The 23,969-nt window shown below is 40.1% G+C and overlaps 1 protein-coding gene across 1 annotated transcript in view; it reads right to left on the bottom strand.

Moving 5' to 3' along the window:
- Positions 1-89, bottom strand: part of RRS1 (regulator of ribosome synthesis 1) — a 1,284-nt gene extending 1,195 nt beyond the window's left edge. The window contains exon 1 of the mRNA XM_085306791.1: positions 15-89. Coding sequence (XP_085162917.1) covers positions 15-89 — 75 coding nt within the window. The remainder of the gene's footprint in view (positions 1-14) is intronic.
- Positions 90-23,969: the final 23,880 nt, after the last annotated feature.

Raw genomic sequence — 23,969 nt, 5'->3', positions numbered from 1 at the left:
AGCTCCTTGTGCACCGCGATGCTCCGCTGCTTCTCCGCCTCCTGCTCCTCCGCCGCGGCCAGCAGCTCCTCCACGCGCACGGCCGCCATGGCGGCGGAGCGGGGCCGGGCCGGGCCGGCCGCGCCGCCACGTGCGGGGAGCTCCCGCCGGCCGGCTCCGGAAGTGGCCGAGCGCCGTTCCGGGGCAGCGCGCCGGAAACGCGCCGGAGGGCCCGGAAGGGAGCGCGAAACAACAGCTCCCAGGGTGCCCCTCTCCCGCGCCGCACCGCCCCGGCGGGGGCCGGGCCGGGCGCGCTGCCTTCTGGGAGCTGTAGTGCACGCTGGGCCGGCGCGCGGCATTCTGGGAGGGGCTGGCGCCAGGGCGGCACCCTGGGAGTCGTAGTACCCACGGCGGCCCCGGGGCTGCGGGGCAGCGCCGCGCTCCCGCCTGGAAGTGCCTAGCCCCTTTCCCGCCTGCCTGGCTCGCAACGTGCATTGATTCCGTACAGCTCACACCAGCAGCAGTGGCCTGTGGTCYGGCCCTTCCGAGTAACTCCCCAACGCGCCCCGGTGAATTTTCCGGGAGCGGGTTGCCCCTGTGTRACGGGTCGGGGTAGAGGCGGCCTGAGCCGGTTTCTCCCAAGTCACGATTGGGGCAGAGGCAGAAAAAGCGTGGAGAGAGCTTGGGCRTGAAGGAGGGTGAACACGAAAAGCATGTTCACTCTCTGCCGCAGAGAGACGAGGCTAACGCAACGCACGCAGAGCACCCASGCAGTGAACTGGGCCTTGGCGTCTCCTACTGCCACGTCCGGTGTCGTGCAACAGCCCTCAAACATCCGGCAGCTTTAAGACCGAGAAATGAGGAAACACCTTCTCTGTTTTGCTTCTAGCATAACATTTAGGTGTGAAAGTCATTGCTAAAGCTTAGGCCAGGCACAGAGTGGCCCGAGGCCCAGCTCAGGTCCCAACCCCAGGACTGAGGCTGCTTCACCAYGCGGGGAGAGAGCCGGGAGCCGTAACACCTGGCAGACGGCTCCTGAGGCATAATAGTGAGTGAGGTGATYGGATAATACCGCATGCACCAAAAAGTCACCCAGGTCAAAGATACTGCYGTGCTATTTTTAAACAAATGTGAAGGCAGGATCCTTTTATAGCAATACAGTGGTTTGGCTTGTATGGCCTTGACATTTTGAACTGATCTTTGGTGCTCTGGAAACAAGCTCATGATAGGATTTAGCTGCAGCCAACAGAAGTTGGGGAATTATTATACTAGATACAATTACACTAAGTTAAACATGTCTCCTCCCTTAACTTGTATTTGAAGTAATGGAAATGRGTCGGTGTATACTGTCACAGATGTATTTTTAGAATGAAAATAAAATGTCAGACTTATAATCTGTAGATAAATATCTGAATCTTAGATTCAAATACTTAGCATAGCACATCTTATATTTTATAATTATGATATCATCTTTTTTTTTTTTTTTTCCAACCCAGCAGGTCTGAGTGTGATTCATGTATTACAGAGCAGCAAATTCCCTATGCATTTAAAACCTGATTAGATTCCATAGACAGTTTTTCCATTTACCACAAGATGGCATTGCGCTGGGTACTGACTGGACAGCTCATACTTTCACCTGGAATTATAAATTACATTAAAGACAGTTCTTACTTTTTAAGAGATGCATGTGTACTGTTTYTGACACAAATAAGTTCAGGCATGTATTTGTACTTTTGTATTGCATAAGTAAGGTGCACTGTTTGGGCAGTTGGTTGACACCTTGCTCTCTGTACTGTCCTGTCTTATCCTTAGATAACTATCTTTTTTGATTTACCAAAAAAATGATTGACACTGAAAGTACATAAAAAAATCTGTTACACAAAATTGGYCTGATAGTTTATAGTCTTCATATTTTACATGATAACATGGAGCTTCTAAGGAAAAAATTAAAACTTACTTCTGGAAACTTGCTTGGAATTGGATTCCAACCTTAAGTAATACAAAAATTGTAATTTACAGTACTTGTGGTCCCAATGCAGTAAATAGGATTGAGTGCTACATTCTATCAGTGTCTCTTTGCAATAACAGGATAATARAGGCACCCTGGTATCTTACTGATAYTGCCTTCTGGCAATATCACAACTGGCAGCAAACTCCATACCTGCACTCAGATAGAATTCAAAGCTGATTTTTTTAATGGCATTCCTCCTTCCCTTGCTAATTTTTGTTGTGTTTCTCTGCTAGAGCCAAATAGATGTTTAATCTCTAAACCATGTATCTGAACAGTAATGGTTATAATCAACAGCGAAAATCTCTAAATACTTTCATATTGTTTTTCTCTATTTAAAATTTCACACTTCTAGCAAATTAGGTAGATCTTTGAAACTTACCACAAATAGACGTTACAATGCATTCGTAAAGCTATTTAAAAATGTATAAAGAAATAATCTAAATTTCTATTTAGAGAATGATTCTGAAAAAGCTTCTTACATCTTTTTGATGATTCACGCTTCCAAGGAACATGAGTGAAAATCTAACCAAGCTGCAGTCTTGGCGGGTTTTGCTGTAGTCCCTGACAGAGTCAGATTTTACTTCTTGYATGAAGAAGTTTCATAATCTTTGTATAGTTCTTCTCCTTTTGTATATGAAAAAGAAGTATCTGCTCATTTTACTGGCAAAGCCAAACTTTTTATTCCGTAAGCACTGGAGAACAGACATGATATAACTGAAGAACAAGCTTCTACTGTGCTTCAAATTTCCTCAGCACAATATTGCCTGCTATTGAAATCTGATTATAAAATCATTACTGTTGATAGGATATTATTTAGACAGGGCATTTTTGAGTTTGTGGTTTCAGAATGTGCTTGGTAGGGTGGGTTGGCAGAATATTTGAGTGAATTTGTAAACCAAAAGGAATTTGTAAATGGAATCATGGATATTTTAGGAAATTATCTGATGGTGAGAAGCAGCTTCTGAGATGGTCACATTAATAATCCTAGTCATGTTTTGAGTTTATAACTCTCAGTTTATAGCTGAAAATTACAAGCAAGCACACAGTTTCCCTGAAGTGAATAGGCATATGTGTATGTGTATTCTTAACAGGCTTTTGCAGCAAATTTTTTTAAGGATAAATTTTTAGAAATGTTTATTCATTTTGGTCATCTCCACTTCCACTTTCCTAGTTCCAGAATCTCAAATATCACATTTCTCTAAGTGCCTGTAGCTGGATGTGTGAGTGCTCAGCCATAGTACTTGATGGCAGTTATCCCTAGTTGTGGGCACTCACAATTCATAGATACTTCCACAGTTTCAGCCTTACCCTCTCTCTTGTTGAGTTCTCTGCCTCTTCACTATGAATTATAGTAATTTGTAACTGATATGTGTGTATGCTTAGTTCATTAATGTTTCCTAACTGTCTGTGCTGTGAGAAGCTCAGGCAGAAATTGGATGCTGTGGCAAAGTGTAGGCTTTCTTTGAGGTTAAAGGTTTTAGGTGCTTTTATTGCAGTTAGCACCATCAAGGATGATGTGTGCTCCTGGGGATGTAATACAGAAGTATGCATGTGGCCGCACAGCTTTCCTCATCTGAAGTTACAGCCATGATTCAAATCAGTACATTTTTATTAGTTGCTCAGTACATGATACTTAGGTCTGATACAAACCCCCAAGATGGGCAGTGAAGGTACATAGATGTGAAGGGTGCTATCATCTTTGTTAATACAGTTGTTGTGCTCTGCATAGCAGTTCTTTCCTAATCACTACAGCTTTAATTTTCAAGGAACACAGTAGATTTAAGAACCCTGGAAATACCAGTTAGAGCTAAATAGTTTCAGGTTCCTTTGAAAATCCTGTTCTTTTCTCATACATAAAGCCTGATTTTTAAATATGGGTACTGTTTGGCATCTGGACACCTAAATAACGATAGCTAATCATGTCTGAAGCTCTGGGATGTGATCCTTTAAAGTATGAGCACTCTCAGTTTTCAATCAAAAATCCTCTGCACATGTTAGATTCAAGAGTTGTTTTAATACCAAAGATTGTGTAATGTTTTTTGAAAAGCATGTATTCTGCATGAAAAACCTAAGATGGCATAATGTAATTTGCAGAAACACTCGTTGAAAAGATGAATAGAAAGCGCAACGCAGGATATATTTAATGCACGAAATGAACTACAGTGTTGATGTGATATATCATTTCATTTTTTTCCTTTTCTATTGGAAAAAGAAAAAGAATTATTTGCTTAGCTTTTATTTTTGTAATTTCTGTTGGGCTGGGCTGCAACTTTAAGTCTCTGTAAAACAGGAATTGTTCTAATATCCAGTATTCATGTCTCACCTTTAGTGATACCATTAACTTAGATTTACTCTTCTAACTTTTGCCAATTACCTCTGGATGGCAGTAGATGTAGTTATAAGATGATTCAACCAATTCTTAAGCCCGCTGTGAGGATCATTATGAAGAGCACATCTTAACAGGAAAATCCAAAGTGCTGGTAATTTTGGAAAATAGTAGAAAGTGCCCTTAAAATACCCACACTGTCTCCAAATCATTCCTTTCCACTGGTTTTGTTCAGAACACTTTGAAGTAAGTTCTCCATTGTAGGATGAAACTAAATTAAGTAAAGTTTAGTACTACAGCTTGTGGACCAAATTCTGCTTCCCTGTACATTTTCATCTCTATATGTTACAACATGCATCTATTTCCTGGGGCATATAGGTGCTTTTGCAGTCCAAATAATAAAGCTTAGTAGTGAAAATTATTTGGCTARTGAAAAGCACTTTCCTGCTCATTATTGCATGTAATGTGAACAAACTATCTGTCAGGAATAAACAAATAAAAAAGGCTTGTGCCACGGTCTTTTATTGACTACTGGGATTGACGTCAGCAGTATACCAAATTATATGCCTGGTAGTTACGGCTTTTACTATTTAAGAAAGAGTTACAACTGCAGGTACTACAGAGAGCAGGTAGTTCCTTCTCATAGTTTCAGTGAAGCAAGGCCTTAACCTAGAAATGCATTAAAGGACATGCTTATTTTTAAGTGTGTGGATTGTTCTGTTGATGTTAATGATGTTAACTGTGCTGAAATGCTTAAAAACTTTCCTTACTGGGTGAGTAGGATTAGACAAGATTTACTGTAGTATTAACAGAACCCTGAAGATGAAACTCAGGAGCCTGTAGCAATAGTTCCAAAACATAGAACTAGGTAACTGGAAATACAGTTACAAGYGGATGATGAATAGGGTCTGATTTCTGGTTCAGATTCTGATTCTGGAATGTAGATAGCTGGTGAGATAGCATGCAGATTTGGATGACTACAGACCTTGTGCAAAGTATTTGGTAGACCATAATTTATTTTGATCAGTTCRCTGGCTGTGACTGTGTGGTTTCATTGAACTTATTCTGGGTAAACAAAACATAAATTAATCTAATCTGAGGCCTCCCCACRTGCACGATGCCTATTAGGGAATCAGGCTGAAAAAAAGATAGTGGTTTGTTTTGCTTTTTTTATTAGCTTTACGACGGCCTGTTTTTTTGAGGAAGTTTTCTTGTAGCATGGCCTTAACACTGAAAATATCAGCAATGGCATGGCTTGGTTTTGTTAGCAGTCCTTTTAGGAGAATGCAAGAATGAAGTGAGATCTTTATCAGATAGTGATGGAAAGAATGGCRATCTAATAACATATTCTTTTTCCAGGGTCATTATTTTTTATCACCTTTCTAGAGTAGACCTATGCCTTGGCAWGAGATTGCTTATATAAGTTTTAAGAAAAGCCATTGAAAAGTTTCCTTATTTTACAAAGAAATCTATCATGCAGAGACTTGCCCTAGATTAAGTCCACACCTGCAACCAGAAGAAGAAAAATGATTGTTCTGTTCTCGAATTGAGTTGATGGTTGGAAATTTCACCCATGTTGGGAATGAGAAGAAGCATGGATAAGTATTCATMTATGACACTAAAGATTGCCATAGTCACTGCTGATTGTTGTGTCAGAAGAACACAAGGGAAATCAAATGAAGCTAAGGGTTCAATACCATGAATTTGAGATTAGGATAAATTCCTGTATGTTTGCCAACAATGACTGCGTCAGCTCTATATTCTAATGCTTTTGTGAGTCAGAAACAATCCGTATTCCAGCAGTGTCCTCTAGTTAAAGAAAAAGCTTCTTGAGCCATGTTTCCAAAAGAAAATCTCAGCATTTTATGTGCATGTACAAATACTACATTCATGTTATTAAGCCTGTCTTGCATTCACATATGCAAAAGAGATTTGAATGATGACTTTTACCGAAGAAAAAAGGATAAGATGTAATCTCAAAGCAAAACAATGCAATGCATTTAGGATCACATTTTTCAGTGATTTATATTAGGGAACCTGCAGCTTTGGACTGAGTATTGTTCTAAGCATCGTTTCATACAGCCTGGAAACACTTGGGTCTTCCCCCCATCCTCACTGGATGGCATGAAGATGTATGCTGAGATGTTGCTTGCTGAAGATRTATTCAAAGTCTTGGCACTACTTGGCACTCAGCAAGGAAACAGCTCCCCCTACCCAGTTTATATCCTTTTATTCYCTACATTTTCATTCATCACTAAGGCTGATCAGTTAGGATAGAATTTTGTGCTCTGTGTTTTTTCAAACTGTTATGTTCTTAAAGCTACCTTTGACATCAACATGATGAAATACACGTTGAAAGTGGTGTGATCAGCAAAGGGGAATATACATGCAAGTCCTGCCAAGTGGCAGCAAAAACATTTGTGTGTGCGACTGTGCCTCCCACAAACCACTTTGATAATGTACGCTGTAGGTGTCCAAGTAAAACTACTAAGTGCTATGCTTCAAATGCGATGTTTCAGTTACATCAGTTGCAGTCACTTCAAGGTCCYGCTAATACATTTTCAGTTGACAGTTATCAATGAAAGGGGAAAAAAAATCTTGGTTTAAATCTTTTTACATACAGTAAAACAGCACTTCATAGGTTCAGTCCAATATATCAAGCAGGTTTTCATCCATATGTAACCACAAGTGACTCATGTAAGACAAGAATCATCTATAAACTTGTACGTGCTTGTACCTCAGATGTGTGTTGTAGTTCAGAGTAAATGAAAACAATTTCTGTTAAACAAGTATTTTTCATTTTAAATGTCATACAACCTAAGGCTGTGACTATACGTCATTACCCAGTGACAACAGAGTTGGTTTAAAAAGTTCTTGCACTGAAAAAAAGAAGTCCAAGAGATTAACTGAGTCAATTCACAAGTTTTGAGACCATCGCCACCAGGTAGGTGAAGCAGAATGCCCAAAGGAGGTAGCTTCTGGGGTGGAATGAGAATATGAATGATTGTCCAGGCATTCAAGCTGGAACAGTAATCTCCCAAACTGGATTTGCTACTATGGGAAWTAGTCAAAGCCCAGCTTACAAAGGGGGACGGTCCCTTGGAGGAGCAATTGTGGTTCATGCCTACAGCAGTCTCCCAAACCTCTTGACAAATTCCCTCCTCTGCGGAGATGGCATAACCGCTCACGTAGGTGCAGAGATCACGCATAACTGCTTGTGGAGCAGCAGAGCTCTGCCAAAGCTCACTATTAAAGTGAACTGGCAGCAGTTTGAGGTTACCTTACTGCTTTATAGTGTAAACTAAAGAAGTTGCTAYGTGGGCTACTCATACATTCCTGTGAAGGCCTGGGAACATGTCTGAGAGATGGGGTGCGTAGCTGGGAGTAGGAACYGCGTTGGCCCTCCCGAGGTAACCTCCCAAGGTAAACTCACTTTCCAAAATCCTTATATGGGTACAGCAGAAACTGGTTTGTAAATTCCCTCAGTTAGTGAGGAAATTTTCAGAGTCGGTACGACTCTGTATGGAGAAGCATTTAGGAGCAATAAAACAGGATTCAATGAAAAAAAAAGGAGGCCCAAGAGAAGATTTGCATCTTTGGACAAGGATGCACACATGGCTTAATCTTGAACACTGCTAATGCTTGATTTAAAACCTGCAGATAGCTCAAAACCACTATTGTACAGTCTTTGCCGCTGAGATTACTTGCTACTTCTGATCTTTATTGTGCTAGGTACTGTATGGGATTAGGAGTGTTCACAGGGCTGTCTCCCAGTCTTGCTGCTCCTTTCTCTGTAATATTTAAAGGGTCAGACATTCTTATTCTCTAGCTGTCCAAATATCTTGAATTCTGACAAAGGACATTTCCTTTTTTTCTTGAAGATGATTTTGCATCTTCTTCGTCTCTGACTTCTAAACCCTTGCCTCACTCTCTGCACACCCGTTCAGGCTGCCTCTGAGATCCTCTGTGTAATCTGTCATCCTGAGCCTTGTTTTCTTCTCATCCATTTTCCTCCATCCGTTTCAGTAGTTCCTCCTTCCTCACTATGTTAATGCAGATATCTCAGCTTCATCTCAAAATCTCAAAACTACTGTTTCAATTCTATTGCTGTTATATATCTACTCCTGTATTTTAAGTTGTTCTTCACAGCCTCTGCCCTATGCTGATCATCTCCATTAGTACTTCTAATTCATTCTGTGTTGTACTGAACTAGAATTGCAGTGATTTGTGGGGCAGCCTAACTCCAGTCTCTTAGTCTGACTCTGGACTGATTCGTTAGTGGATAGAGCAGCTACTTACTGTGCAGAGGTGTGACAAAATTAAAGTTGTTCTTGTGTGTTTATAGAGCACTTCTGGATACATAGGAAAAGTGCTATTACCAAATTGACTAAGCCAGACTTAGCTTTCTTCTAATGCACTGATATAAATGGTGTGATAAGTTTGAATGAAGTGGTAAGTTTGAGAAGTAGTTGAGCAGTGAATTAAGCTTATGACTCAACCCTTACTGATGTTACCAGTCAATTAAAGGATCATGGAAAATCCCAGCTGTATGTTTAGTGTGGGCAGAGTTACATTTTGGAAAGCAATTGCTTTTCACTCACTTAGTAAGGCCTTTCCTGGGCTTCGTGTCCTGCATCAATGAAAATACAGACATTTACAATTGTAGAGAGTAGAGGAAAGATGAGGAAAGCTAAGTGGAAAAATACTTCATAAATGAGTTTTAGAGGATCAGTAGGGAAGAAGGAGGAGATCAACATCTCTTTAAATGAATGGTTTGAATGATTGCAGCTTTTCCTTCACACCAATTTACTCAAGCTGTGCAAAGCASCGCTAGCTCTAGCGTATTCTCATTATGTTTTCGCTGATTAGAGGAAGAAAGAAAAAAGCTGTAGATGGCTTAGAATTGGACTGTAGATATTCACAGATCTTGGGATATGCTCTCGTTCAGGCTATGRTTTATTATAATGGAAACATTATCTAGTGTTAAGCCTGTGTCTTCTAAACAGATCCTCTAAACCCAAACAATTTGAGAAAAAGAAAAGTACATGGTTTCTATCAAACCTCTTATTTGCTAAGAGAACTAGTTTCAGATTGGAAGTTCAAAGATTTATARTCTCAGTAAATTCAGCAATGGTCTTCAAGATGGCATGAGATGTTTGTTTTACATATAGGAAAGTACACTTTGATTCCGGTCCTGGGAAAAATTCATGGTTTTGCTTTATACCTTCACGTTTRAGCTTGCACTTTCACATAACATACACTATTTTAAATATTGCATACATGTATATAGAAATAAAATACACTTGTAAACCTATCCGCTCACCCACAGTTAGCTGGCTACTTGTGTTTTKCAAGCTAACTACCTGTGTTTTCCTTTGGATTTTGAAGTTTAACCCCAGGCAGTTAAAACTGAGCATGAGTTTAAGAACCTTAATGAACTGGGGCTTTGACCTCTTCCTCTGAGAAACCCACTGAATTTTTTTATCTACAAATTTACTGAGATGAGAGCGAACTGGACGCAGCCTAGGATTCTGACTTGGCTTCGTTATAATTTTGGAAATCTCAACAGATTGTTACAATTTTCCTCCTTGCAAACTACACAGATGTACTAGTCCCAGAAAACACTTGAGATGCTTTTTCATGCTGCCTTCGTTCTGGGTGGTAGGTAGGATAAYAGCAATTTTAAAGGAAGAGTTACTGTTGCTTTATGCTTCTGTGTAAAAATGAATGATATTATACAGCTTTCAGCATCTTGAAGACACATTTTACTTTGAAATCCCTAGCAAACATTTGCAGTAGCAGCACTGAAATCAGTGCCATTACACAAGGGTTTGTTTTAGGATAGAGAAGAGCAAAATTTAGCCTGGTTTTCTGTGTGTTGCGGGCAGTGAGTAGGATGTTGCTGGGATAAAAGGAGCTAATGCTAGGTAAGAGCTGTTTAGAGAAACCAAAAATGTCAGCTGCTGCCTTGTTTTATCTCTCAGCTTCATCTTTAGCTAAATTAGATGGAAATACTCCTGTTGTTTTCAGTCCAATTCAAGAAGGGTACATGAATAGTCCTACCTATTTCAAGGTTTGAAGTGAGGTGTGTATTTAACWGCAGAGTAAATTCTGTATGTAAAATTCTCCAAGTATGTATCTTACTAAGCAAGAAATCTGAAGACTCTACATTTTTGCMTGTGAGGTAAAAATGAAGGCGAATATGCACCAATTTGATTGTTGCATAGGTATTTTCTTTAAAGATTATGCCTTTATGGGAACTGGCCAAAAGAAGATCCTTCACGTATTCATTCTGAATGTGAGCCTGAGAGAAGAAAACTGGAAATGCACAAATAACTTCTGCGTTACTTAATAATCCTTCCATGCAGCTTTCTGAGTTTCCTAATGTAGTTTTCCTCTGCTAACATTAGTGCAACACAATACTTGTCTAACTGCAGGCCGTGTAGATCACTTTATGCGAACTAACAAATGAAAGGCCAGATAACATGTTAATTGCCTCTTGTTGAAATATAAGTGCTGTTGTGACCTTTTTTCTGCATGTGTCTGAGATAAGTTATTTGAATGTATTATGAAAGGTATGCAGGGCCTGATCCTCCAACCTTTTACTAACCAAACTGTCCCATTGCCACAGGACAGGTCTACAGCCTGATCCTTGGCAGGTATGACTTGGCCTTGCCCTGGGTTATGTCAGCTTTACCAAGTATCYGAGCTGCTTTTGTACACAGACTATGAGCAGGAGTAATTAGAGGAGCAYGACTGTACAGCATCAGGGCAAAAAGTTGCTCTGTATTGTTTATTTCTGAGGAATGAGCCAGTAAATTAGGCTAAGTGGTTGAAAAGAGCATGAAAGGTGAAAAAACGCTACAGATAACTCAGACAATCATTAGCATCCTGGTAAGCTGCATTACACACCCGGAGATGCTGTGAGCAAGGCCCAGGCAGTGTCTTCTCCCACCTCTTCCCCGTAATTCCCTGGAACATATAAAAGTTTCACCAAAAGAACATGCTGGTGTTTGAAGGTTGGAAAATTGAGTCAAGAATGCGAAATCATAAACTTACAGCCTTGCAGTTGGGAAAGTCCTCGAGAAACTACCCTGACAGTYGCTGTGCCTTAAAGCCCTCCTTGTCTGTTATTGGTCTGATCTGGTCACAGTCTGCTCCAGAGAAAAGAAATTCCGTCTTCCTCCTAGGTATTCCCTTAAAGCGTTATTTTAATCAAAATGTTTTTTTCTAATATCTAACCTAAATCTTTTGCCACGTATTTAGACTTCTTTTTCAATTCTAATTGGAAGGTTGGTGAAAATTAATTGATAGTTTTCCTAGTTGCCAGAATCTTTTACATGTTAGAACACTGTTATGTCCCCTTCAATTTTTTCTTCTCTAGATTAAGCAAACTGCTTCCTTCATTCTTCTTTCCCAAGTCAAAAATCAGTAGCACACCTTCTGGGTCATACAAATGTCCTTCCTGTCAGTATACCCTAGAAGGAGACTGGCCTTTTTTTTGCAGTGTCACACAGTGTTGGTTCATATTCAGCTCAGGAGCCAGTATAACATCTTTRTCTGCAAAACTACTGCCTAATAAGGGTTCCCCTTGTATGATACACAGTATAGTATATAATATAACATAATACACAGGCAGTGCATGCTAGATAAAATGGAGAACAGGAAGCTCACATCTTCACCACATATTAACTCTTTGTAGTCCTGATCTATATGAGGTAACTGAGGTCTCATGACTAACATTCATCTTTTGGAAGTCATATTTGTTGTACATAGTATGGGAAGAATACTGAACATYCGTGCAAAAACTAGAGTGAGTGAAGCCATCCTAACGGATCCTTCACTCAGCAATGAAACTGGCAGTGAATGGGAGAACTGACCACAAAACTTGAGAGTTTTCCGGGGCGCTGCATGGAAGTGGCTGGGGGGGTGGTGATCTCTCCCATTGCCACAAACAGTCAATCCTGTAGTACCGGTGGTGATGTACAATACTTTCTCATGGAGGAATGCGGTAGACCACAAACTTTTAAAAGTGTGCAGCTGTGTAAATATGGAACAGTGCTGTTCATCTCCTCTAATTAAGATCTTTCTTACTGTGTTTTCTCATTTGTATACTCTAGTGGGTTTAAATGAATTTGTTTGTGATTTACTTCAGTATAACTGAAAAGGGAATTGGGATCATGAAATAGCAATGAAAATTTGTATGTGAAGGACATATTCTCATTTAGYCAATCATTACTTTACATTTCTCTAACTGTGTAACAGAACTAGGAAGTGAATGTGAAGGTAATCTGTATAYCCAGTGAGATGCAAAATAGCTTTTGTGTCAGAGAGATTCAAGGCTGAAAAGAGCTTTGCTCCGTAGGACCTGAGCACAGATGAGTTTATTTTTCTTCACATACACACTGCTATAATCAGCCATAATTTAATTGGAAGCAATTAGAATTAGAARTGAATGTATTTACATAGTCAGAAACTTAACGTGAAGAGAAAATGAGGCACAAGTAATTCCAAAGTCATTCATGTCAAGGTATCTTCCTATTAGTTACCTTTATCCTAGCAAGTATTTTATAAARCATGAATATTCTTTATAGAATACTATAATCTTTTTTGGTTTTATTAAAAACTACCTTGAGTTTCATTGGCACAATAATTCGTTTATTAAAGAAGTATTTCCCAATAAAGATCTTTATATATTTGAAAATTCAAGTGCTGGAGAGAGTATCATCACATCTGAAGGCAATCAACCATCTTGAGACAGGTTAATAAAAGCATCTTACACTCTTATTCAAGAGCTCAAAAGGCACTCTTGACCTCCATTATCAGGCACAGGACTCCTAATGATTCATTGATCACATTCTCACTGTTCTTCAAAAATATCCTGAGCCTAAAGGTTTCGCGATACCCAGCATGAGAGATTTTTTTTCTTGCCTTACAACTACATTTGACAGATGACCTTTAATCTTTCTTTCACATTAGTGAGATATTTAGTAAAGATAACAGATACATTTTTCACAAGTGTGTAATGCGCACCCTCACAGAATCCTCTGTTCAGAGTACAACACAGCAAACAGCTAAGAGTCTTGCTTCGATAAGTGCCTTCATTATAAATAAGTGCACTGCTTTCAGCATTCCTCTTCCAGTAAGAGCCTAAGTTTTAAAAGTGGCTGAATGTATATCGTTAACCTGACGCTGTTTAAYAAGGAGATTGGTGCACGTGTGGATATGCAAGAAGGTTTCAGAACAGATGCKTAGTCTGTTTGCATCCCTTCAGTCTAGCATGCTGAGAGCTGCACTCGTACTTCCAAAGTACTGAGAGGTGCAGTGTACTTGGCGTTTCATTTTGCACCTACACTGTTGTGCAGTTCAGAAGACTGACTGCAGCTTGCCTTTCCAACCTGAGYTCCTCTGAAATTTCCTGGCTTGGGTACAGATAACAAGGGAGCTGTGACGTTGTGGACCTCTGCAGCCAAGTCCTTGCCCAGGTTCCTGGGCAGATTGGCACAGCCTGTGCTCAAATGCTTGCTGTCAGCACTGGAGCTGGGCATCCGAAGGTGACTCAAATGTCAGAGCTTCAGTCAGACATTTGAACTATAGCAATGTTCCCTCTTTTGCTGCTTCTCAGGCCCTGGGGAGTGACTTCTGTTGCAGCTGTACAAGTCAGAGGAGTGGAGTGCACATGAAGGAGCAAGATTGCATGAAGCATTAAGAGTTACATCGCACCAGAGCTGCCCATGAGCATTCACTGCATATTCACACCTTGTGTTGCTTTGTGACCACGGAGTGGCCATACTAGTCAGGTCTTATTAGCAATGAGCTTCTATGCAGCTTTTAAAAGGGTTTGTGTTCCATTTAAGTGGCCAAAACCAGAGGTTTGATTCTTTGCTCTGTTATGCTGGTGAAAACTGGCTCTGTTGGTCTGAAGCCAGTTCTCTGCTGGGGAGAGGGGGCAAGGGAAATCATCCCATCAGGATGAGCTGCCACCCCTGAGCTCTGCAGATGAGAAAGGGGAGGGAGCCGAGACAGAGGCAGAATAGCAGTGCAAAGCAGCTGGTAGAGCACGAGCTCAAGGAAAGCAGCTGGTAGAGCACGAGCTCAAGGTCACTTGGCTGTTACCCCAAATCCACCAAGAAAATATTGAAAAGCCAACAAATGGCCAGGCTAGCAGAATGAAAGAAGAAGAATGGAAATAGTTGAGCTGTGAGATTATTCAGTAAAGAATTGCAGATTCTGCCAGCATCCTTTTGGGAGGATACCATTGACATAACCTGGGAATCATCATAGTTCTTAGTCTAAGCTCATGCTGTGAATCAAACTCAGAGTCATTTTTCTTGAATATATTAACCCTAAAACAGATTCAAGATTAGATTCYTGAGTGAATCAGGAATTGCTGACAACTTCTCTTGGGATGAAGAGCTGAATGGCGGAGGGCAGTAACACTTTGATGCAAGGCAGAATCTGTGAGAGTAGCTCTGGAGTGACGCCTTTCCTATTATTGAAGCATTTATTAGGTTCTACCAATTCTGAGATAAATCKTTCCGCTCCCCTCTATTAATAAACATAAATGTGTGAAAATTACCCTAATCTTCTTCCAAAGAGAATATGCCTCCAGAATCACTTCCAGTACCAAGAACCTCAGAATTCTGGTGCCATATTTAGAGGCGATAAAAACAGCCCTTGAATTTCTGACCAAAATCCAAATATAGCCTACTTCTTTCTGCCAAGTGAAAATGTACCTTTTTATTTCATTCACTTTTGTTTAAATTGAACTTTGTTCCAAACTTTTCATTCTATAAGCATCTCTTTTGCTATAATTATTTAAATAAAGTGAGRAAGTGCCCAATTCAGTCAACTGAATTAGTATGCTACCACACTGAATATGCCTGCTATCGTCATTCTACTAGGACGTGTTCTGTTTTGCTACGACTTCTCACTGACTTCAGCAGATTTATACAATAGCTAAACCTGTCCTGTGATTACCCCTCCAGATTATCACAATTCTCTCTGACATTTTTGAAGTGGGCATAGTTGCTGTTTCTACGTGATTCACCAAAGCCTAGGAAGAAGTACACCACCTGCAACTCTTGTCTTTATGGCTAGAAGCTACCAGTGAATTGCAGTGATTCCTTGAGACATCTAAGCCTACCCTGTGTATATGCTATGGTATGTCAGGTCCTGTTTTCCCAAGCATTCAGTTTATCACCAATTTGGCTGTATGACAGCTTTTGCCTATGGTGGTCACCTCTCCCTGAGAAGTGGGAAACAGATGTAGCTTAGGGTCCAGAAGAGCCTCAAGAAGCAAAAGAGGCCACACAGGAGTGTTGGGAATGTTACTGTGGTATTAATCTCAACTAGTTTTATGTMTCTATGCTGTAGGCATCTAGAGAGAGCTGGCTGTCTAGGCTCTTCCTAGAGCCAGTGGAGAGAAATGGGGAATTCTGTGATGCTCTAGATATCTTCTTTGAGATGAGATGCAGCATGACCTAGAAGAACTTGTTTCCCTTCTATAAATTTAGTGGCAGTTTGAGTAACTGAAATGGAGCCCCCCTAATGTAGGTGTCAGAGATAGGTGAGCTGATCGTGTCTTTCTTGTCTGAGGTAAACACCATTCAATGTAAATTTTACTATTGTATTAATAATACATCCAGAAGCTTTTTGTTGTCTTATTTTCTTCTTAGCTACTCCGAAGAAGCTGGTTTCTTTCTCCTCCATTCTTCTTAACTGTTTCTTTTCTTTCCTTGCTTATACTTTCAATCAATAGATTGTAATCTATTTTTCATCTACACTTCAGTGCTTTGAGATGATGATGGTTCTGTACAAATAGGTTTGGAAATCAAACTACTTAAGGAATTCCTTCAAAATCCTTACTGATCTCTTGAGGACTAATTAGGAAAGCAGGCCAGTCAGCTAGACAGACTCATTTGACCACCATTGCCTAATGCTTCTTCCTTGTCACATCTATGTCATACACACCTTCAGTCCTCAACTAAGGTACCAGATGCAGTTGTTGCCTGACTTACTTACAATCTGCAGAAATACTTATACTGGGCACAGCAGCAAACCTGATGTTATCCAGTGGACCCAGTCCTTCATCTTACCTGGAGCCTCTCATGGCAGCTTCTCTGTTTTTTCCAGGTCTGGAGTCTCATGTGCCAGGACACACGGGGATCTATGATGTTGCAGCTAACATATTTAGGGGCTGGCTGCTGCCCCAACGGGATGCTGGTGCTGTTTTCTGCCTCCCCAACCAGGAGCTGCTGCTGTTTCCCATGTGCTGCTGGCAGCTGCCTGACCTTGCTGCAAGTCAGCTCCAGAACGGAACCAGCACAAAATTTACACTAAAAATGAAAGATTTTTTTCCTATGAGGAAAAGAGGTGACATAGCGGCTTCTGTTTTTTGTTCTCTTTGAAAATGCAGGCTTTCAGGTATAGCACTGATACCCTATGTGGTACAGTATAAAGGCATATATACATCTTCAAAACGTCTGTGAAGAAGTAGTACATAATGATCCAGTCCACAAAGAAATTTAGTTTTGGCTTCAGTAGTTCAGGGTTAAACTTTAGGTATATTTACTTACGGCTCAAAGCACAGTGCACTATGTTCACATTCTCATTGCTGCGTACTAGAATATTCGCTGGAATATTTGCTGGAGATGAACTGTGAGTGTAGCCGGAGTGAATTTTTTCAAAAAAGTAAATGAATATTCATAGCAGTTTTTTGTGGGGGGGAGGAGCGCAGTAACATTTGTTCAAATGTATTTGTTACACTTGAGCTATAAAAAGCAACAAATTAAGGCTCAACATGAAGCCACATAACATAACATCAAAATGTGACAGCAGAAATGTTTCAGGATCCACCCACCGCTTGCAGAAAGGAATGAGGAACAGTGTCTTGCTTCCTCCAGAAAGACTATCACAGTGATCCAGTCTAACATGCTCTAAAGTCCAGTCTGCCCTTTAGAGCCCTTTTAACGATTTGCAAGTCATAAGGTTTGATTATTTCTGCCGTTGTAAAGGAGGATGCAATGTGATATCAATCAGTCCATTTAACTGTATAATGCATATGCAGTGTGATGGGGAAACACTGTGGCTCCCATCTCCCTCTGACTCCAAAGAAAGGCYTTCAGGATGGTAGACTGAGCACAAAACTTTCTGCAAGTGGACTGTCACAAAAACATGGCAAGATGATCTCGTGTTTGCATGCTTAAATGGTAAATTTCTTACACAATATAAAAACATATTCAATTAATGTGTTTGCAGATATAGATGAATATAGAATGTACATTCAGCACATAGTCTTTAATGGCAAAACCCATTCTCTCCATCCAGTTTTTGATAGAGGTTTAGAGTGCACGCATTTAGGGATAAAGATCCAGGAACTTAGTTCCTCAGAAGCAGCTGCTTTCCTTTAGCCTTTCACTGCATCTGGAGCAGGACCACAAGGTGAGTTCTTATTGCTAGAGCTGGTTGGAAAATTCCCAGCCAAACATTTCATTTGGAATTAGCCAGTTTGGCAAAATCAAAATTGTACAATAAGGACGATTTAGTGTTATAAAAGCATGGCCTTGCCTCTTTCTAGGRATGGCTGCTACCTGAGGCTTTTTTTTGTAACTCATTTGGCAGGACAGTGAGGAGCTGTGGCTACTAGGGTGCGCAGGGCTGAATCGGTCAGTATTCAGGCGTACTGGAGCGAGACTCTCTGAGGCACTGAGACCACTGCCCAGAAGTCTGCYCAGTTCTAGACTCCTTTCTCTTTCTGGAGAATTACATACATGTAGGATTTCCCATTCCTCACTACAGCACAATCAATGTATGAATGATCAATATGTTTGCTTTGTGAATCGATTATTTTTTCCCAGCCCAGCCCTAACCATGTGATACCTCTTAGAAGAGACATACAACTGAGAGGCTGATCTCTTAAGTTTTACAGATTGGTCTTGTTTCATTAGCATAGGGATAAGGACTTGGCCAAAAGTCTTTTGAAACAATTTCATTCTGCATACATTCCCTCAGAAGGTTCAACTGTAAATGCATTTATCTTTATTTCCTTTACCAAAACTAGAAGGCAATGGTACTGTGTATTGATTACTGCTTTGTATTACCCTAAAGCTGGATACCTGTCAGGTGAGTTTCAAGTCATCCTTATAATTATGTTCCAATTTAGATATGGTCCTAGCACTAGTTATACATTCTAGGTGAAAAGTTGTAATCTCCCCTTCCTGCTCTTTAAGACCCAATCTAAAGGACACTGAAGGCAGTTGAAAATCAGTGCAATGAGCTTCAAATCAAGTTAAAGCCTTGGCTGCACAAGAACTCTTCCAGCTAGTTTGCTTGTGTGACCCACTAGCAGAGAAAAGGTGTATATCTTTAGGAGTTGTATGGAAAACATAAATGAAGCCCCCCCAAAAAATTGTCTTCTGTAGATAAAGCTGCACTCATGGTTGAGCTTCATGGAAGACGCAGCAATRTAAACCAAGTAGTGAGAATTTGCACCCTGAGTAGACAGTGCTCTTCCAGAAACAATTGTGGCAGAGACCTGGCAGGATCAACTCGAAAGGTCTAGTGATGCTTTGCTTTTGCTGCCATCTGTTGAAGGAAGTCTTATGGGTGCTGGTGAAGTTCTGGAGCTCATTTTTTGAGTAGATCTTAMTTTCATATTTAGAATATCTGAGTGTGAGGACCACTTCCATCAGTACTGTGCCCTAGGAATAAAAGAGCTATATAAATATGTATTATTTTCACGATTACTTTTCAAGTAAAGTAGCTATTTGTACTTATTATTATCATTTGTCATTAGATAAATTTTTCTTTTTTTCAGAATCATGAGCAAAATCATCCTGGAATGTATTTCTAGGAAAAAAAAAAAAAAAAGAGAGAGAGAGAGAGAGAAAGCCAGAAACTGAGATACTCTGTTACTGCACCAAAGGAAGAGGAAGTAGCAGAACCTCTGATGGTACCATTCATATAAAGAAAAACAATTCAAAACCTCACAACATAGCAAGTTAACTATTAGGTGCACCTGACTTGATGATTATTCATCTGTAGTGTGGTCTGGATCAAAAAAAATGTGTTTGCCTTTCTGTGATTACTTCTGAAGCACTTTAGTACTGTCACATCCTCTTGGCTTTGCTGTTTTCATTACTCCTGACAGAACGTTTGTGAAAATGCAAGAAGAGAAAAGGGACAGTATAGCAGTTTGACAGCTCTAATTATGAATATTTAAGAGCTGTTTAAATGTGCTCTCTTTTATCACCCAATTTCCTATCAATGACAGCGTTGGAAGCACTTGTCTCATTTTTCAAATCAAAGCTTCTTCAAGCAAAATGCTTGGAGACTGAATAGCTTATGCATGCTATTAATCACAGAGGGTGGGAAAAGATCCATCAAGTATTTCAGATAGTTTGAGAGTGCTTACAGTACTTTCACCTCCCATTTCTCACAGATGAGTGTATATGCCTCCTGTGAATGATCTGTGTGATTCTTTCTCATCCAGAAAGGGTCTTAGGTTTGTCTTCCTTCAACAGTGCGTCAAATGATGTCTGAATGTTTAAAAAAAGAGTAACTTCTAATTGGGGTTAGTCATAGATAGAAGAAAAGAGTAGTTATGTGTTGTTGTCTTAAAGGAGAACAGCTCTTGCTTATTCTGCTTCAAATGGGTCAAGTTTCATCTTGTGGTATAGTCAGAAAAGAGGAACCATCCTGACTTTGAAAAGATATTTTTTTGATCTAAGCCAGAAACAATATTATTGACTGGTGTTTATTCTGTGATCACTGGGGCTTTCTTCACTTAGGGTTGACCTTGATCACAACAGTAAAATGAGCCGCAGTTAATTGTATCTTGATAGTTCTGTGCTTTATGCAATACTGAAGAGAAGTGTCTTCTTCTCATTAGATAATAACCAGACTCTGCCCAGTAATGATGTTAACCTGCTGCAGAATATACTTAACTGCTGGAGACAGAGAAGGGGAATATGTTCATAGACATGCAGACTGTACCCAGTAATAGCTGGTCTAGTCTTTTGTCTTCTGCGAGGCTTGTGGTGGCAGAGCAGTGTGGTAGTTCCTCCAGTGTTTTGAAGGTATCTGTCTGTAGTGCTTATTCCCTCTTCCATATGTTACTGAAAGGTGATGACATGAGATATATGATGATATGAGGTGAAAAAAGTCAGTACTTCATTGAGCAGCATCCTTTCCTGTGGGATTTTCTAGCATTAGTAGAGGGGACTATTCTTCCTTCTGGTCTCATCAGAGTTTGAAAATTGTGTGTCATAGCAAGGACACTCAGTTTCCAGCTTGGGATTTGACTGAATGATGTTAGATGAGAGGAAAAAATGGTTGAGATAGAGAAGTAGAAAGAAGAAGGGAGCTAAAAAGAAATAGTATGGGAAAATGAAGAACTGAGAGAAGAGCAAAATATGTGAAACTGGCTTTGGGAAGCCTGAGGAGAGCAGAATAGAAAGAGATGAAGGAGTAACAAGTAGAGTTGGAATGGGAAGGACAGGAAAAGATGAAAAGACACAGATAGAGGGAAGGGTTTTTTAAAAGAAAGTTTGTCAAATTTATACAGAACATTGCTAAAGAGTATAAAGCTGTCTTCCTGAAAGTGTAGAGGATCCAGCCAATCAGAATATTTGTATAGTTAGTTTTGTACAAGTAATTAGTCTAGAAACCTACAGTGTCATATCCTTGCCTGCTGGTTTGGACCATAGCTTTTAACAGAAATTTATCAGGAGTTTCATAATATAGACTAGAATCTGACTTTGTGTTTGTAGCATCCAACCTCTTCCTCTTTGAACTATCCTCAACCTCTCCATTCATTCATTCATTAGAAACAGCATCTCATTCTATTTCTATTATTCTATATCTCATCTCATTTCTATTTTCTGCTAGGTTCTTATTTTTGCTTTGTCATATCTTGTCATTACCAAAAAAGAGACCTTCCTCAAAGTCTCATGTATTTGCCAGCTGGGCAAGTGTTCAAGTTTAGAATCAAGTCCACACCTATGGTTCTGACTAGAAAGATATGTGGGATATTAGCAATCACAGTCTCACTTTAGAAACATGCCAGACGGGAAAAACACTATGCTTCAAGTCTTTACCTCTCCAGATGGAATGACTGTTTCATTTTTAAAAGTAATTTTTTTTCTTCCTTCACCTAGCATTAGTCAAAGCAAATATGAAGAAATGTGCTCAAAACTATGGATAAAATTTTCTAGAGAGGTTCAAAACTCCTTTGTGTACATTGCCACAGCTGAATAAATGTGTCCTTGAGTTCAGAAATGCCTAGTCCCACAACTCCCGCTGAAATGAGTAAAATCTGCATACAGTCACCCAAGAATGAACTACTAACCAAAGACAGCCACAGCTGTAAATTTGGATTTTTTTTTTCATTAACTTTTGTTCTATGTCTATGCCTATGTTTGGTTTGCATCTTCATGGCTTTAATCTTAGGAATATTTTGGTCCAGCTACCAAACTAGAGGAGGCTAAAGAAAAATAAGGCTGCAACCCTTTTAAATTGAGTTCACTTTTAAATGGAGTTCTGCTATAAAATATTTCTAAATCTTTTGCCATTGAGTGTGTTTCTAATTTTCACATTTTGTTCTCTAAATGATTGTTTTAAGTTTGGTTTTGAAGCACAGTAAGTTTTCATAGCAAAGCAATTAATTTCTCACTGTGTAAGGGAGAATATGAGTACAATTTTATACTCAAATTGTTATTCACATTGCAGCTAACACATTCCTTCAGATCATCTTTAAAACACCTTAAAATGGAGCTACAATTTTAATCATATATATTTTTTTAGTGAGAAAAGAAAGATCAGCTAACAAAGGAAAAAAGGATGCTGTTTGTTGGAAGGATGAGCTATGTCCTGAAACAACTACSAGGGTTGTAGTTGTTGCTGAGGGACAGGTGAGACTTTGTAAGAGGGCAGATTGCAGCCAAATATTCATTTTGGCCTCAAAGAGAGAAGTCAGCCATAACTATACTCTATGGATTGTCACAGAAATTAAGAGACACCCTGTGCACTTGGCTGTTAGGGAGACTCTGAGTCTGCTTACATTTTTCAGTCGAAGCTGTTAGTTTTTGTTAATTGAAATGATTATCACCGAAGGCATATTAACTGTGCTGTTCAGTCCAGTGTAAATGAGCTCACCAAATCATGCTCTTTATGTGGAAGTTTAAAGTGGGTCAAAAATAAATTGAATCAGTGACCTTTTCCAGTAGTTTGCCCTGGGGCAAAGCAGAATGTCATGTGACCAAGTAGTCTATTTTCCTTCTACAAGATTCTCCCTTCTGCTGTGATTTTCAGCAGTCTCCGATCTTCGCTGGCTGAGTTCTGTTGATCACAACTCATGAGCAAGCCTTGAGCCGCTTAGGTAGCCTTGCTTCAKCTGGCACAAAGCAGCCAGTGCTTCACCAAGCCCCATGACTGAAATAAACACTCTATGCCCAAAGGCAGTGTTGTATTAATTAATCACCTTAACAAACTCCCAGGCCTGATCAGTGGGTGTATATGAAGCAGGGAGCAAGAAGAAACATTTCATTAGCCTTTTTATAAATTGATGTATAAACAGGCAGTGAATGAATTATATATTTTTTATTATATAAACTTCAACTTCTACAGCATTCTAAGTTATTTGGGGTATAAGAACAAGGACTGGCTTGAGCTGGAGCCATAGACCAGATTTCTGCTGCCACCAATGTTCTTTTGAACTCTTCTGGCAATGTGACTGTCAGCGCTCATGTTAAGTAATCAAAAATTGTGTTGTAAATATTTTAAGGCCTCCTTTATATTACTACAACATTACACAGTTAAAGGAAATAGGAATCAAAGGCAAAATGTCCCAAAGAACTCTGATATCACAACTCTCTGCCAGTTCATGTTTGTGTTTTATTGTGTTTTATTCCATTTGAGGGATAAATAGTTGCTGATGCTGAACTGAAGTGCTGATTTCTCCTCTCTGAGATAAGTGCTCTACACATCTGATTAGATGCTCTCACATGTTCTCTTGGTCTACGGCTTCTCCCTTCARCCTTCAGAAAGGGCTCTGGAGAAGTGGTATGTGGAGAAGCAAGCAAGCAGAACAGGTCAGTGAGCCCAAGTCTCCCATCTGCTAAGTGAGTGTTGCTTCAGTTAAATTACTGGATTAGAATGAGGAAATTCCCTTCTCTGCTGTTTTTGTGTGTATCTTGATGTATTAGAGCACTCAGAGCCTTCCTACTCCAATGCTTCAAGTGCTGCAGGCAACACAGAGTTTTTGGCTTGTAGATCCTGAAAAGATGCAGACAGGAGCTAAGGAACCAGTTGTAAACACTGCCAGGACTGAGGTGCTTCGGAGAGGACCGAGGAGCAGAACTGTGCACTGTAGGTGTGTATGCAGCATAGCTGTGTTGGGGCAGTCCTAGGATCTTGCGTGAGGGYCACAGGATGTCATCTTCAATCAGTATCTCTTGCACAGCCACATCTCTAAGAATGAAGAGTGGGACACATCTCATCCAACTTCAGCCATTTAATAGGTAGTCATCTAGTCTGATTGGTCATCTAGGTTCCTTGACACTGCAGACTTGCTGAGGGATCACAAGACTACTGGGTAACCCTGGTTCCCAGGGCCACATCTGCTCTGCTCTTCTTGCCTGGATACTCCGGGGC

This window comes from Rhea americana, unplaced genomic scaffold, assembly GCF_003343005.1.
Source record: "Rhea americana isolate MKP2758 unplaced genomic scaffold, rheAme1 scaffold_247, whole genome shotgun sequence".
In the NCBI taxonomy this organism is placed as follows: domain Eukaryota; kingdom Metazoa; phylum Chordata; class Aves; order Rheiformes; family Rheidae; genus Rhea; species Rhea americana.
This window is presented reverse-complemented; position numbering and strand designations above follow the sequence as displayed.